This window comes from Condylura cristata, unplaced genomic scaffold, assembly GCF_000260355.1.
Source record: "Condylura cristata isolate star-nosed mole 26May11 unplaced genomic scaffold, ConCri1.0 scaffold00029, whole genome shotgun sequence".
NCBI lineage: Eukaryota > Metazoa > Chordata > Mammalia > Eulipotyphla > Talpidae > Condylura > Condylura cristata.
The window spans coordinates 22,835,678-22,853,491 of record NW_004567130.1 but is presented as its reverse complement, the minus strand read 5'-3'; the positions used below and the strand labels follow the sequence as shown (position 1 = coordinate 22,853,491).

General features: G+C 43.9%; 1 protein-coding gene across 1 annotated transcript in view; it reads left to right on the top strand.

Annotated features, from left to right (window-relative positions):
- The window catches only part of KIF26B (kinesin family member 26B), a 243,355-nt gene that overhangs the window by 127,592 nt on the left and 97,949 nt on the right, over nt 1-17,814 (top strand). The window contains exon 3 of the mRNA XM_004690768.2: nt 797-980. Within this exon, the coding sequence (XP_004690825.1) occupies nt 797-980 (184 nt within the window). The remainder of the gene's footprint in view (nt 1-796; nt 981-17,814) is intronic.

Sequence of the window (17,814 nt, the reverse complement as noted above, 5' to 3'; positions counted from 1 at the left end):
TCATGCCGCTATGACGTTCATGCCGCTATGACGTTCATGCCGCTATGACGTTCATGCCGCTATGACGTTCATGCCGCTATGATGTTCCAGGGGGGACAAACCCTTGGCTGCTGGAGACAGGAAGTGACCGCTGTTGTTACTAAAGGAGCTGGCCATCTCCTCTCCCCTCTTCCCCGTGGTCCCCTCCGCCCCTTTGCGACCCCCCCCCCCCAATCTCGCACTTAGGGGAACTGCATGTTGGGTTTAAGGCCGACCCGGCTCGCGCCTCTTCTCCACACGGTAACCTTGGCAGCCGAGACCGGCTGCAGCTGACACTGCCTGGACGCGTGTCCCTCTTCGGACGCCCTGCGCGCTCACCTGCGGCTCTTCCCCAGACTGGTTTAAATTTTACAAGGTGTTCAGGTTTCCAGAGAGCTCAGACGTTCGCTCACCCTTGGGTTTATTCCAGAGAAGTTTTGGAACGATGCTCTTATCATGCTGCTTGTCCTCAAGGATGACCAGCTTTAGTTGTGCTGAAACTCCGTGTCCCGGTGGAAAACGACGCTTTGTGAATCGAGAGTGCAGAACCAAGCCCGTGTCTGGCTTTTCCCTGCCGTGTAAGTCATCGGCAGCTCATTCAGTTTGCCCCGTTGCAGGGAGGGGAAACTGCAGCGCACCCTGAAAGTGAGGGGCAACTATATTAAACTGCGATAAGAACTAGGGGGTTCTTGAAGAAAAAGAACAGCCAGTAGCCCCCACACATCTGATTGTAGCTTACGTTCCCTCTCACTGTACCCCTGCTTATTTCTCCCGCCAGAGCTGCTCAGAAGCTAAATCTGTCCTCTAAAAAGAAGAAGCATCGACCTTCCACTTCCTCGGTCGCTGAGCAGCCGCTGTTTGGTACCAGCTTCAGTGGCATCCTGCAGACCTCCCCGCCGCCCGCCCCGCCCTGCCTGCTGAGGGCCATCAACAAGGTGAAGGACACCCCCGGCCTGGGCAAGGTAGGTACCTGTGTCAGCGCCCGCAGCCCGGGGCGCGGGCTCGCGGGTCACCAGAGGAGAAAGTGAAGGCTCTGGTTGATCTGTTGAGATCAGAAGGGAGCGCGGAGATAAGCGAACAGAGAATTCCTTTGCAAGTACTGGGCGATGCTTTGCTAAATATATATGACCTGGTAAACTGAGGCGTTTCAGGGATTGGCGGTCTAGTTGACGTGGGGGGAAGGAACGGCTTGGGCTTTCCGGACAGAGCCATAACCAGAAGACACAAGGAAGGACACGCTAGGTGAAAAGCGGGGACCAAGAGGAGACACAATGCAGAATGAGACGGAAACCTGCTTGGCCAGTCCCCCAGACACTTTCACGTTTCTCTCCCGCTTTGGAGAAATCACACCTTGTTTCCTAAGGAGACCGCTGACGGGGTTTCTAGGGAGAACCCTCAATCTTTCCGCTTTAGTCAAGAAGATGCAGTTTTTGACTTGTTGCAAGTACTTAGAAAAGCATGTGGGACCACAGCTATGAGGTGCTGTTCCGCTTTATTTGGGGTATCTTTTGGATGAGTCATCCCTGAACTCTCCTCTGAGATGAGCATCTTGGTGCAATGCCTGTGGTGTACCCCCAGCTGGCACATTGGCTGGGATTCACGAAAACATTTATCTAAAGGAAGGGGCGGCTGTTTTGTTTCTCTGACTCGCCTCAGAAGTGCGCTGGTGCACACGGTCTCACCACCCTCTCCCCGTCACAGTCACACCGGGGCGCCTTAGGAAGTTGCAGGTCTTGCTGAGGGGAGTGGCCGCTGTCTCTGCAGACAGACCCAGCTGCTCCTCGGGCAGATGGGCAGGCTGGGGCAGCGATCGGGAGGTGGCGTGGGAGTGCGCCCTCTGGGAGACCAGGTCGTCCTACACACCTGTCTGTGATGGAAGCGAGGTTGTGTTAGCACCCTCCGGCCTGCACAGCCCATAGTTCCAGGAGGCCTTTATTCTGCCACGGGGGAGCTCACCTGCTTGCCCTTACTGAGACCCGTTGTCCAGATTCAGTGTTTTCCACCACTTCAGTATCTCTGTAATTAGGAGCTGTGGTTCTGCTTCCCCATAAATTCCCATCAATTTAGCTCTGTGGCGTCATTTACATATTAACATCTTTAAAAAAACACAGTGGACTTTAATGTAGAATGTAAACCTATTGTCAGTGCTTTATATAAGTCAGTGCACTTGAAGAAGCTAAGTTTTGCTGCATTGTCGAATGCAATTTCATATTTGAAAGCTGAGCACAGCCAGTCCAACCCTCACATCCTTGCCTCAGGCACCCCAGGATTTACTTGAGCAAGCCAGCAGGTTTTCAGGAGGATGGGGCTACTTAAAGCAGCCCTTTCATTCAGTTAACAAAAACAAAACAAAACAAAACAAAAAACAAACAACAACAACAAAACAAAACAAAAAAACAAGGTCCTAAGAGAATAAGAGATTTTTCTGGTGTCTCCTGAGTCTACCCCAGACATCAAGACTTACAAACCATTTCATTTCCTACCGTCTCACTGGCTGCCCCTTGCATCAGAATTTGGGTGGAGACGAGAACGTGATGGAACTGTGATGGTAGCCATATAATATTGGGACACTGCCTTCCACCAGCGGCTGAAGGCAAGAGCCGGGCTTGGAAGGGAGAGAGTGGGCAGGAGCCAGGCCACAGGGCCAGGTCAGGGCGCTCCCCACTGCCCCCACCTTGTTTCTGCTCCCTGCTGCTTCTGGGAGCCATTCCACTGCCCCAGCCCACCCCAGCCCCCAGGGGCCCTGCTGGCCACTGAGAACTTCTTGAGGTAGTTCCTTTCTGCAGGCCACAATGATGGAAGAATTGGGGGAAACTCGTTGCACTTGGAGCTGAAGCATCAAAGCGCAGGAAATAGCTGACGATCCCCAGCACCTAGGATAATTCCTTAGGGAGCACCCCCACATGCCAGACGCTGTGCTGACAGGCTTGCAATGCTGTGCAAAGGCAGAATGGGTGTTCTCACAGCAAATGCACACTGGTGAGTTTCTCCACTTGGGATTTGACCCAGCTGGACCACTATGAAGGGACCATCTGATCTAAGGAAAAGTTGTCATTACAGACTTTAAACAGTTTTGCCCAATTTCAAAGTTAGATGTTTAAAAACTACAGTGCTCGGTGGTCTTGAAGAGTTCTTCTTAATGAAGAGATAAAGATAATTAATGGATCAAAGCAGCTTACCCCATCCCCGTGTCAAAGATTTGGCTTCTATGTACACGATACTTCTAATCTGTTTGAAAATGGTGCCTTCTTCTAAGTCAGTAAACATTCTTCATGAAATTTGTTTGCACAACTAATTAACATCCATGTTTAAGGTTCATTTGTTACGGTGTCACAGCTTAATGTCACAACTCTCTCTTGGACGACAAGCTTCCAGAGCAAAGCGTGGTATCGGTCTCACTCGCCAAGTACGTGGTTCTGCAGCAAAACCTGTGGTGCACAGTACGGGGACCCTAATGGTGGCAGTCACGTGGTAACAGTCCATCTGCACGCTGAGTAATTCGGCTCCTTCCGGAAGTATAGCTGGAGGGAAATACAGCACCGTGAAGGGAAAAGGAGCTTCTTTTTCCTTCATCATCTTCAGGAATATGTCGAGCGGATGGGATGTTCAGTTCCTAGACTTCTGCCCCCAAAACATGTTCTGGGAATACAAGAAAACTCCTGGAAGTGGGTGCTAGGAGCGAGAGAACAGATGCAGTAGAACTTGGAAAGATCATGTGAAAAATGAAGTGAGGGAGGGCTGACCACACTTGGCTCACGCAGTGAGTATCTGTAGACCTTCTGTGTTTCCGGGACTGCAGGGATGGTACACAGGCTGGCTGGCCGACCTGGCCCTGGAGTCTGCAAAGCAAGGGGAGCTGAGTCCTGGTCTCCATGGGCTCTGGGTTTCTGTGAAAATGTTGCCTGGCAGCCTCAGCCAGCCCCCCGGTGCTGCAAATGCTGCTTCCTCCTCTTGGGATTCCCGCTTAGCGTCTGGGGAGAGGCCCCCTGGTCTCCAGGATGCGGGGACCCTCACCTGCGTGCCCAGTGTCTGTGCATTTCTGCAGTGCCGCTGAGATTTCCGCTCTGTGGGCAGTGCAGACAAAAGGTGGCATCCTCAGAGTTGCAGTTTGGAATAGACCAGTCTAGTTGCCTGGATATCGGTCATGCAGGAAAGGCTGGAGCTTTATTCTTCCCGGTCCTCAATTTTAAGTCGTCTGTCTCTTTGATTCAGTGGTATGTTTCAAACCCAATAGCAGCATCTTTGACCTCTTTTAAAACACAGGTTCTCTATATAACTTTCTCCCTCTCTCTCTCTCTCTCTCTCTCTCTCTCTCTCTCACACACACACACACACACACACACACACACACACACACACACACACACACTCTGTCTGATGCCACCAAGCCCTGTCCTATCTAGATTAAGCTTAATTCTAAGCTTTCTCTTTTTTGGGTGAGTAAAGTAATAGCCTAAACAAATATAAAAGACCCATGGGTGATTTTTAGATTTTTATTTACATTAACATTTTTAGGGTAACAATAATTCAGTTAACTAGCCTTTTGCATCACGATGGGAGAGAAAGCCAAGAATCTTGTTCAACAAATATTCTGATTATAAGAGGACAACAATTAGATATTCAATGCAAAAATGAGATTAAAATAAAAATGAAAATGCGAACAGATCAAGGAAAAAGCATAATGTCTTCCAACTTGCCAAGGTCCAAATTACTTAACTAGTATGCAAATTACCCACCTCATTATCATTCTACCATTTTCATCCTAAAGTTTATCAGGGAGAAGAAAGATTTGAGCCTTTCACACTCATTGCAATTACAGTTGAAATAAATAATTCAAATACGATGGGAAATTCTGGCTCCCACTGTCTACTCACCAGCGACTACTCCATACTTAACCACTGCAGAGCGGAAACATGAGTTGTGAGTCCTGAGCTTGGGATGGGGAGGAGGGAGGCAGAGAAGGACTGTGCGAGTGACACAGACATTTGGCGGGATGGCCAGCCTGACAGGCTGTGGATTACAGCGGCAGCTCTCTGGGAAGTAAACCCATCTGTGCTCAGTTATTTTTTTCTGTTCAGCACCTGTAGCTACAGTTTGGGGAGATGTTCTCATTTTTCATTCTTTTTTTTTGACCCCTTCTCCATTGAATGTCTCCAGATAAGAAAGTCCCGAGTGATTAATCCTCAGGGTTTCTTCGCCCTGCCCTCTCCCCACCACAGAGGGGGAGGCTCACCCCTGGTACCCTCCTGCCCTCTGGTGTCCCAGAGCCAGACTGGGAAAGTCAGCTGTGCCTGCTTCAAGGCCCTGCAGCTTCTGGAACAAACAGGGATGACTCAAGGGATGGGTTATTTTTCCTGCACCCGTTGCCACACCTCTGTTGAATTTAGCAGTCTTCACTTTTGCAAATGAAAAGGAAGTATTAGGACGACGTCATGGTAAAACCTGTGGGAAGCCGGCTCCGGGCCATTTTGTCTTTCTCTCTCTGAGTGATGACTGTTAACACTGCCGCTCATCAAGGTGTGTGAACACGATTTTCTCTGGTCCCCATAGATGAGGAATTAGAAAGCTACACAACGTAGTTCAGCTTCATTAGTTCCGATTTCTGGTGGGACAGCACAGTATTATATATAAAATATTTCTTTTCTGGTTTTCTTTGCTGAAGCATCTCTCCATAGCAAACCAGGTGACAGGACCCTCAGGTAAGCATGCGGAAATAGTTGGCCTTTGAGCGTTAACAGTACTGTTAAGTCTGATTTATCTTTCACAACACCAAAACAGTAAGAGAATTTTATGGATATTTTCCTCAGGAAGAGTCTACATTTTTCAGTTATCTGAACTTCTGCCTATTCAGGTGAAAACTTATGGAAACTTCCTGGTCTAAGTGTTAGGGTCGTGATGCCATCCCCAACAATCATGCCAGCAGCTGTTTGCACGTAAAAGACCAGTGGGCAAGCTAGCTTTTAGTTGCTTGCGTTTCTAGTGAAATATTCTTTTTTTTTTAAAGGATTTATTTTTATGCATACAAGAACTGGAGTGTAGGCCAGAAGTGCAGGGGGCAGTGTTAGAGGACTCCCCAGAGACAGAGTGGGGAGCAGGACAGGCGGATCTACAGAAACCCACTGCTGAGGGAGCAACAGGTGAGACAGGAGAGGTCTGCTGCGCCCTGTGGGTCACGCCCTGGCTGGAGATGGAACTCCTCCTGCAGTGGCTGCAGACAGCTTCCTAGTGCTGAGACATAACTGCTTACATACCAGGGAGGCCCTTCTAGTGAAATATCCTTTTCAGTGTTTCTTCTAGATTGTGAAACTCTTGGGAGAAGGATCATGTTCTTTTCATGTCTGTACCCTTCAATGCCAAGAACACTGAAAACTGTTGAGTGGTTTTACATCATTCTCTTTAGTACATGTGAAGTACGGACTGAGCACTCAGCCTGGTGAGACTCCTTCCTGCATGATGCAGCTGTGATAGCGAGACAGACGGCGTCCAAGGGCGTCTCGGTGACAAGACCCTGGTGATCCTTGGTCCCCCTGTCTCCCTTCCCGCGAGTTGCCCTGGGAGGGAGGCAACAAGGTGTCCGAGGTTGGCTCTCTGGCCAAGAGCCAGTCAGGTCTGAATCCCTCACCGAGGAATCTTCTCGTAGGTCATCTTGTCCAGTCCTCTTGTATATGAGCAAACTGAGTCCCAACCAGATGGAGGAACTTGTCGATCTATTTGTGTAGAAAAGTTTAAACTTTTGAATGTAAATCATCAGCCACGAAGACTTTAAGGCAGAATATAAATTAGATACCAGCTTTTTTCTTGCATTTTGTGACTTGCAACCTTGATTCTACTGGTGCTATTTTTTTAGATAGTAACTGGAGGTGGCAAGGGTGTGGGGGGGGGTGTGCATGAGTGCACTCATATGTATATGTTCATGTTGAAGGAGGAAGGTGATTTTTCTCAGAGGATTTTCAAAGCCAGAAACCTTTACAATAATTGGAGGATACGCTTGGAGCTTCCCGGAATACCTGTAATCCCTAATTAGCATCCTGACTTATGGAATGAAAACACAAGATAAAATGAGGGAATTCTCTCTGGAATAAATGCCACATTCTCAATTAACCAAAGGGCAATAAGATGGATTATAATGCCAGAATAAGACTTTTGATCATCCTTTGTCCAAAAACCACATTTTAGTCAGACTCAGCCCAAGTAGACAATTACTGATAACAAGAATGGGAATAGTAGGTATATTTTAAACTAACATTTCTAGCATCTTATCTTTCTATGTCTTGCTCTTGCTAATGGCTGCAAAGGAAGTTAATCATGATTTGCTATAATTGTCCCATTAAAATGGGATTGATAGTAATGTTTTATAAAAAATGGTGAGTCTAAACTGCTGAGTTAATTAGAGTTTCTCTTTGTTCCTCAGACACAAGTGGGAAACTCTGTTCCTGGCTGCTGAATTACTTACATAACAAAACATTTGAATTCCTTTCAAATGCTTCATTGAACTGAAATGTATGGAGAAAGAAATTATTCTACATATTCTTTTTTCTTAATTATTTGTTTTATTGAAGTAGGGCTGAACAACACTGTATATTGTCAAGGTGTAGTTTCACATCTCTTCAAGTATGTTTCACATCTCTTCAAGTATGTTACACCCACCATCAGAGCATCCATAACCCTCCACCACAGCCCATTGGGCCTCTCTCTCCTTTCTTGAACTCTCTGGCCTACCCTCTAGTAGCCTCAGTCTGTAGCCATATTTCTAGGGTTTGTTTTGGTTCAGTTTTGTCTCTTTCACTTGCTTCTTTTTATTGCACATATTATCTGTAAGATCATCTAGAATTTGTCTTTCTCCTTCTGACTTCATGTAGAAGAACACCTTTCTGTTTCATCCATGTTGTGAGAAATGGCAACATTTCTTTTTTCCAGCTGAGTAGTATTCCATTGTGATATGTGTGTGTGCGTGTGTGTGTGTGTACCACATCTTAATCCACTCACCTGCCATGAGCCATTTAGATTGTCTCCATAACTTGGTTAGTAGGTATAGTATTGTAGTTAACAAAGGAGTGCATATGTCCCTTTGACTTAATATTTTTGATAGACACCTTGAGAGACAAAATTTCAGTGGAATTACTGAATAATATGGCAGCTCTACTTTTAAAAATTTGGGAAACCTCCGTACCATTTCTGTTACTAGCCTATATTTCCATCAAGAATGTATCAGAGCTTTTGTTTCTCCACGCCTTCACCAACATTTGTTATGTTTGGTCATTTTTTATAGACCTTTCCCACAGGTATGAAGTGGTACCTCATTGTTATTTTGATATGCATTCACCTGAAAATAAATGATGGGGAACATTTTTATCACATGCCTGGTGGCCATCTGTCTGTCTTCTTTGAAGAGTAGCTGTTTCAGCCCTCTGTCCATTTTTTGCTGTGATTGTTATTTTCTTTTTGTTGAGTTGTGTGAGTTCTTGAAGACCTTGAACATTACCTCTTGGCAGATGCATAATGAGCAAATCTTTTCTCCCATTCAATGGGCTATCTTTTTGTTGAGTGATAGTTTAACTTGACCTGTGGAAAGCTTTCTGTTTTATGTAGCCCATTTGCATATTTTTGCTTTTATTTTCTTTGCGGTCACAGTAGAATTCCCAGAGACATCCCTAAAGTCAAAATCTGGGAGTGTTATGACTATGTTTTCTTCTTTCTTTTTTAGGGTTTTCCAGCAACTTTTGATCCATATCGAGTTAATGTTCGTGTATTGTCAGATAATAGTTTGGGTTCATTATTTTATAATACATGTGGCTATCCAATTTTCCCAATACCATTTGTTGAAAAGATTTTCCTTCCTTCATTATTGTAGGAAAAAACTCCTTTGTTGTAGATTAACTATAAGTATGAGATTATTTCTGACTCTCAGTTCTATTCTCTTGGTCTGTGTGTCTATTTTATCCCAGTGCTATCTTGATTATTATTGCTTTATAGTAAAGCTTGGATTATGGGGGCTAGATACCTCAATTCTTTTTATCAGGAGTGCCTTGACTCTTCAGATTCAATACAAATTCAATACAAAACCCTTAAAAATTTCAGTAGCGTGTAGTTTATTTCCTTTATAAATCCCACTGAAGTTTTGGTAGGGATTACCTTGAATGTAATTCAATGTAATTACATTACATTACTTTGAATAAGATACTCATTTTATAAATGTTAATTCTAATCCATGAAAAAAAGGATATCTTAATTTCTTTGTGTCTTCTTATATTCCTTTGAATTAAATGTTATAGTTTTCATAGTACAGGTACTTTCATCTCCTTTCTTAGTTTTATTTCTGAGTATTTCTTTTCGATGCTATTGTAAATGGATTTTTTTATGTCATTCTTTTCTAATTCATCGTTTATATACAGAAATATGACATATTTTCCTATATTGATTTTGTAACCTGTCACTTTATGTACTAATGTGTTGTTTCCAATAGATTTCTAATGAAGTCTATAGGGTTTTCTTTGAATATTATAATGTCTTCTGCAAACATCGATAGTTTTATTTCTTTTTCACAATATGGATTTCTTTTATTCCTTTTCCTTGTCTTATTGCTCTAGAATTTCCAGTACTGTCTTGAATAGTAGGGATAATTGTGGTTCCCTTGTCTGATACCTGAGTAGAGTAAGAGTGTTCAGTTTCCCACCATTTAATGCGCTATGTGTGGGTTTGCTATACATGAGAGTTATTATGCCCCATTTTATTGACAGCTTTATCTGTTCAAATCCTTTTTCTACATTTATTAATATGGCCACACCATTTTTTTTAACAGATTTATTTATTTGTGCATACAGAACTGGGGTACAGGCCAGAAGCTCAGGGGCGGTGAGAGGCTTCCCCAGAGACAGAGTGGGGAGCAGAACAGGCAGATGGACGAAGTCCACTGCTGAGTGGAGCAGCGGGCGGTCAGGAGAGGTCTGCTGTGCTATGTGGTCCCCTCCGGGGCAGGCGGGAATCGAACTCATGCGAAAGTGGCTTTAGCTTCTCAATGCTGTGCTTTAACCCCCTGCACCACCAGGGAGGGCGCTGGTCACACCATTTTTATCTTTGCTTTTGTTGCTGTAGTAATTGCACTGATTGATATATTTGAACCATCCTTATATCACTTAAATAAATCATAACTGATTATGATGTATGATCCTTTAAATGTGGTTCTCCAGGAGTTTTGCATTTGTGTTTATTAGGGATATTGGTTTATAGTTTCCTTTCTTTGTGATGCCTTTGTCTGCTTTTGGTATCAGAGTAATGATGGCCCAATCAAATGTATTTGGAAACATTCCCTCTTCAATTTCTGGGGAAAATTTAAAAGAGTAAATATTACTTCCTTCTTAAATGTTGGTTCTAATTCACTAGTAAAACCATACAATACCTAGATTTTGTTTCTTCAGAGACTTTTGATTATTGTTTCAATCCTTGCTGTTTAATTTTTGTTTCTTCCTGATTCTGGGGTGTAGGCCGGAGGTGGGAAGGAGGTAAGAAGATTCACCAGACACAGAGTGGGGAACAGAACAGGCAGATGCACTGAGATACACTGCTGAGGGGAGCAGCAGGTGAGACAGGAGAGGTCTGCTGTTCCATGTATGTCACCTCCTGGCGGGGAATCAAACCCAGGACCCACTGGCTGGCTTGATAGCTCTGAGACGTTAGTCCCTGCACCACCAGGAAGGTCTATTGTATTTTTTAATTCAATTATTTATCTCTGTAACTTCTGTTTGGAGCATTTTCACACATTGTCTGTCCTTGTTTTGTTTACTTATTTTTCCCTAGTTTTGGAAGCTTTGTTAAGATTGTTGCTATGACGTTGCCTTAAAAATATGACCGTTTCTCAAGGGTACGTCATCATCATTCAGGGGCCAACCTACCCTTCTCTGCATTTCCCTAGTTTTAGTATCAAAGTGAGCACTCTGACACATTCTTAAAACCAAGACATATTTTTCATTAGATGGTTAAATCATTTCTGAAATATTTTTTTTTTTTAGTTCCTCAGAGCCACAACATGAAACGTTCTTTGGTTTCTCATTTCATAGCTATCCTGTGCTGTGCCTTGTAATGCTCTCTTACTTGCCCCAGTAACCGTTACAGAAATACAGACCAGCTGACTGAAACAACAAACCTTAATTCTGACAGTTCTAGAGGCTGAGAAGCCAAGACCAAGATCCTGACAGATCTGGTGTGTGATGAGAGCTCTCCTGGTTAGTCACCTTTTGTTGTATCTCACAGGATACAGAAGAGAGAGGGCTGGAGGGGAGAATGCAGAGAGTTGAAGGAGTGAGGGGTAGAAATCTACCCCTCTACCATGGGCGCTAATCCCGTTATGAAGGCTCCACCCTCGTGACCTAATTACCTCAAAGACCCCAACCATAAACACAATCACCTTGATGGGTGGGATTTCAACATATGCTTTTGGGGAGCAGACAAGCTGCAGTCTAAGCACTAATCTCTAAACTCCAGCATTATTTTGGATTATTCGACTTTCCAGAGGAAACAACCATCAATGGGACCATTACAGGGAGCACAAAGTGCTGTGGGTGTAACACTCCTTACACATTCCTTTTCCTGTTCCCTTGGCTTGCCACTGTGTTTCAAGACACAGCTACTTAGATAGAAATGTATTGACTTGTAGCTCAGTGGCGATCTCTTTACCATTCCGTGGATTTGTTAGTGGAGCAGTGTATCAGCTGTAGCTCATCTGAAGGATTTCCTTGCTCAAACCAGTGATGGCAAAACGGGTCTGTTTCGCAATGCCAACGTCCTAGGTTTATAAGTTCAGTTGTCTTCTGAGGGGTGTGAACTCATAACAGCATGCCAGTTGGAGAAGCACGGTTGTCTGCACTAGCCTAATTGTTTGCTGGTAGCCTGCTTATTACCAAGGTCCTGCAGTAAATATTCAAACAATAAATATTCAAATTTCCACCCCCAGAGCATTGCCACATAAGTACATTTAAGATCCTGTGTACGCTAAAAACTTACAATTGTTAAACTGGACGGTTCAAACCAGCTTAGGGAAAAAGCTGAGAATTGAGACCATGTAATGAGTTTTGCTCCGCTGCTATCCATGGAAGATTCCCCGGCAGGCATGGAGCTAGAAATTCTCTGTGTCTGGAGTATGAGGTGAAGATGGGATCATGTAATGTGGAGCCAATTTGTAAATTCCTGACACACCTACTATCTACAGCATTAAGCAAGTTGCTACTAGTATAGTATCTGAGTCTCAAGCGGGGGAAGCCCAGAAGAAGCTCCCTCTCATGAACCTCTAAGGTTTGTGCAGGGAAACAAGGGACTTTTTCCCGTAAGCATATTTCCTGTGACCGCGGCCACATGCTTCTTTGTTTGAGCCTGGTAGAGGGGAAGAGCGCTGTAGGAAGGCCTTCTCCAGAGACAGCTGACTGACACAGTTTACTCTGCCATGGCGAACGTCTTCCCTGCTTTGAATACTTCAGGAAATAGTTCACCACATTTGCACCAAAAGGTGTTTTTCTCAGAAAAACAGAGTTCTAAAAGACTCCATCCATAAAATAACTGCCTGGGTTCCTGTTTTCAGGGGAAGCAGGGAAAAGGTAGCCACAGGAAATATGGAAGAATAAAGAGCTGGCTTTGTTGGTTTGTCTGCCTGCATCTCTTCCCTTGTTCTATGAAAAGCAGCACCCTGAAGGGAGTATAGATATGCTCCAGGACTAGTAAAATGACATTCAGACTTCCAGCGACTACATAGTTCTGGAATGAGACTGTCTGCTCTGGTTACAAATGCAAGGAATGGAGGTAAGAAACAGAACCCCCGTGACCACTGTTACCCAGAACCTTGCTCTTGTCCAGAGCTCCTGCTGTTTCTCTGCTCCACCTTGGCTTACCTGGTTCCTCCACATCCCCTGGATATCTGCAGAAATGCCACTTCTTTCGGGAAGCCTTCCCTGATAAGGGACCCACTTTATACCTTCACAGCATCGTCACCACTGTTTTCAGCACCATTTTGTCTCCTGATCTCATAAGGAGTCTCTGTTGATAGAAGCTTGTTGAGGGCAGGGCCATGTCTGTCTAGTCCCTTCTGGAGTTCATAGAACTGCACGGTGCTCAGTTAATAGTGTGTGTACTGGTGTGTTAGTCACGGTTCACCAGAGAAACAGACCCAACTGTATGTGCACATGTATGCGATCTGTCTCTATCTCTCATCTCTATCTTTAGTTCTGATGTCTGTCAGTCGGTCGATCGATCCATCGATCTATCTAGCTATCTGCCTATCTGTCTGTCTGTCTGTCTATCTATCTATCTATCTATCTATCTATCTATCTATCTATCTATCTATCTATCTATCTATCTATCTATCTATCTATCTATCTATCTATCTATCAATCATCTACCATGGTTATGGATGCCTGGCAAAATCCATAGACCAGGCCAGCAGACTGGATACCCAGTCGTAGCTCAGTGATGAAGGGAGTCCTTTGTAAGAGTTCCCTCTTCCCCCAGGAAGGCCCGTACTTTTCTACTAAGGTTTCCACTGAATGACTGAGGCACACCCAATTCTGCTGTCATCAAACACTGCTGATTTAAATTTTTATCTCATTTTAGAAATACTTCATAATAACATCTGGAATAATGTTAGAATAATGAGAACTGTTGCCCAACCAAATTGACACATTCAGTTAACCATCCCAGCAGGTGAACTGTGCATGGAGGCAACCCTGACCTGGCTGTCCCTTCTGCTACGGTGACCCTCCACCTTCATAAGGCCTATGGCTTCTGCATCCTTTTGCTTATATTGGCTCCTTCATCTTTAATTTAATCTGAGAGGTGGGCAGTGGTGAGGCCAGGAAAAGTGTTAGGGCGAGATGATAGATAGGGCATGGAGATGTAAAGAGGGTAAAGAGAATTCCTTAAGGAGCACACCTATTCAGAGGTAGGAGAGCCTGCCTCTTTAATTCCAATGTTTTTTCACTGATCATGCAAGATTTTTTATGTGGACACTATTCTCAGTGTTTAACCTATATCACCTTAAATCCTCATGACAGATTTGCAAGAAGGATCTGTTATGATCACCCACATTTTACATCTGAGGAATCAAGTAGATTGAAGGAATCTTCCTGAGGCCATGCACCTGTTCTGTGGCGGAGCTGGGCTATGAACCCCGCTCTGGAACTTGGGGTGGTCTTTGGACACTATGTGGTACTGTCTTTCTACACCCTACTTCTGAAATGATTTTGGTTTCAAAGACTCAAGAAGCAAATGTCTCTGCTGTTGAGCTGCAATTCTTTGTGGGGTGGTGGCATGGAGCATTGACTGAGGCTGTGTCTTCTGCTTCTGCTGTGGGGGTCCCACTGCTCCCTTCTTTTCTGTCACTTTGGAAATGCTTGTGATCACCTCTCTGTTACTTTGTCCTTGTAGTGAAAGCTTTGGTAGCAGGGATCGCCTTTTATGACTCCTGTTTCTTTGTCCTGAGCAAACCAGTGAAGTAATTAAATAAGTTCATATTCAAACACTTTTAAAGGGCAAATCAAGAAAAGAATATCCTTAGCTCTATGAGAAAAAAAAAATCATTGTATTTTAGGCCTATTCCACAATCAGAACCAAAGCTAGGGTGGGATAAGAGCCACGCAGCTGACTTGACATTTAATCCAACCCAGACTACACTAAATTGACAAGAGAGTTTGTTCCATTGAGACCTCTGGAGATTGAATATCACGTCAGTGACAATAGAAATGGTTGAGTTACAACTTTTGTTCAGAAAGGTTGTGGTGAGCACATTAAGCTAAGGACTGGAGAAAATGCTGGGAGAGGCAGGGTTCCCGTCTTCCCGTCTTGCTTCTACTCTTTTTCTCTCTCCATGGGCCCCTGTCCAAACCCACCCACCTGCTTCATCTACACCTGTATCTGCCTGTGGCCCCTTTCTTCCTGAAGTTTATACCTTTGCTACCCTTACCCCATCCAGGACGTGGCAGCCCCATGTGGGTCTGTGACCACACACACAGGAGCCACAGAAACATGTCTCCAGCTTTTGGAAAAAGAGCCAGTTTAATGTGAGGTCACCTGACTGGAGGCCGGGTTCTCAGATCAGTCTCCCAGAGCACAGAGTTTGCATACTGTTGGGTCAAGGAGCAAACATGAAAAATGCAAATCAGGACCTGATTGGCTTCTTTCTGCTAAGTCATGTTGGAACTCGAATTCAGGCCCCAAACTGAGCACCCCTTCATTTTCCATCAAACCATGAGCCAAGAATCTTAGCTCCTTCCCCCATGGCTATTTTGGTCTGGGCAATGAGATGTCACCTTGAGGACAGTGAAAACGCTTCTGGGCTTGTGCTCTGCTACGAAACTTGTCACATTATGAAAAATCGAAGTTTTTTTCATTTGTTTAAAAAAGTGGGCCTATTTTTGACCCATTCTTGTTAGCCTGCCCTGCTGTTCCAGCAGGGTAAGCAGACAGAGGAAGTGGCCATCATGACCCTCATGGTGTGACTCATCCGCGGTCTTAAGTTGTCAGCTGCTCCAGTTCACGCCTCCAGACTAGGGGCTTAGGTCAGACCCTGAGGAGTAGAACTGTTTAGTCTTTGATCGTAGCTATTTATAGGTTCTGGGTTCAACACGCACACATTTATAGAAAAATCTAGGATAACTTTAAATATTTTGAATATTTAACTCTAAGAGCTAAACACTTAACTCTAGGATTAGAAGAAGTATTAACAGCTGCACTCAGACCAGACTGTGGCAGCGCTATCATCATGGACGAAGTCAAGAATGGGAAGACTAACTACCGAGGAAAAGGAAGCCACAGTAAGGAGGCAAATGTTTCATCAGAGAAGTGAGGCTGGAAATCAGGTCATTACTTTTCTGGTCTTGATCTTGATTTTCTTGATCTTGATGTTTTACTTTAAAGAATTATTTTAGGTCACTTAGAGGTTTGCAGAAATGCTCAGGAACCAAACTGTCTTCATTGGGCCTCCAAGCCCACCCGTATTTGTCCTGTCAGGTCCATCTGGCATCCTGTGTCTGTAAATATGACACCCATGCTGATTCTCACAGATTAGCCTTGGAGAGTACTGCTCATAGACTGACGATTTTTCTCCAGCGTGGTGAATCCAAAGCTTAACACTGCAGCTTAACAGAACAGTGCATGACTAATAGAACGCCGTAAGATTTTTTTTTTAATTGAGGCTGCAGTTGGTTCTCTGGATGCTGTTGTTATGTTATCGTTGTTGTTATTCTTTTTTTTTGTTTTAAAGGATAAGAAGTATTTAGTGTCCAGGAACTATGTAATGAATTGTCACCTCTGAAGGGAACAAGAGACAGCTAGAAACATATTGATTAATAGCACTTAAAACAGCACTTCATGACTTTATGACTTTATAGTATTTTTTTAACAATAAAATCATTTTAAAAATAAAATTTAGTCTCACAGAAGGGTCTCTCATATGACATTTTTTAAAAAAATATTTATTTACGCATACATAACTGGGGTACAGGCCAGAGGTGCAGGAACAGTGAGAGGATTCACCAGACACAGGGGAAGCGGAACAGGCAGATCTATGAAGTCCACTGCTGAGGGGATCAGCGGGCAGGTCAGGAGGGTCACCTGACCCTCCTGCCACGCCCTGTGGGTCACCTCCAGGGCGGGGATAGAATTAGCACCATAGTGGCTGCAGTTGGCTTGCAGTGCTGCACTTTAACCTGCTGCGCCACCAGGGAGGGCAGGTTTTTTTGTTTTTGTTTTTTATACGCATAAAAAGAAGCAAATACAACCGTATAGACCAATTTCTGTAACTTTTTTTTTTTTTTTTAATAAGGAGCTTCAGGTTTAGCTCTTACCAGACTGTCAAGGTTAGAGCCACGCCACTCTGTCCTCTTCAGAGCTCACCAGCAATAACTGTGTCTTTGGGAACATTCCCCTGTACTTGGGATTCCCCAAATGCCCTGGGTTTTTCAGTTCCTCCAAAGCTGCTGATAGATCATCTGGAACCATGTAAACAAGGCATTTAGTCTGATTTTCTTTTAGGCTCAATCTAATTCCTGGGAGCCTTGCAATTAAATACAAAACACTTATATGACAAATATGACATTTCAATTAACGTTGCAGTAATACAACCATGTTTTTAACCATTTATTATGGAAGAAAAGCCTGTCATTGGGTTTCTGCAACCAACACATTGCTACGTGAAATAATACTTATTAGCAATGTTCATATTTTGAGGGTGGCAGGGAGATAGAAAATAGAAATGTTTGAGTTCTGCTCATGAAAATATTTACTGTTGTTGTAGGAGGTAATCTAACAAAAAGGAAAAACATTCTCAAGTCTGGAAAAAGCAGAAAGCAGTAAGAGAACCAGTGGTATTAGTCCCCATGGTTTATTCAGTCTTCTGTACACCTTGATTTCTTTTTATCAATTATTATGTGCCCATTTTTTAAAAAATGAACTGTCATTTCTTATTCTTGGTTTCATGATGAAATTATATTTCTGAAGCACTTTTTAAAGTTTCTGTGACTTTTCTTCTGAACACAAGTCACTAGAATAATTAATAGTCTTGCAAATGTCAAAGGGTTTTAAGATGGCCATATTTAAAGATTTGATTAAGAGGCAGTTGACAAAGAAATGTGCTCAATTTTGAGACATATAATATTTTCAAGGAATAGCCAGAATTCACACACACACACACAAAATCAGAACATAACAGACTTTTAAAATTAAAGGTTATCTGGGCCCTCCCTGGTTGCACAACCGGTTAGGATGCAGCACTGCAAGCTGGCCACAGCCACTTCAGTGCCAGTTTGATCCCCACTCCCC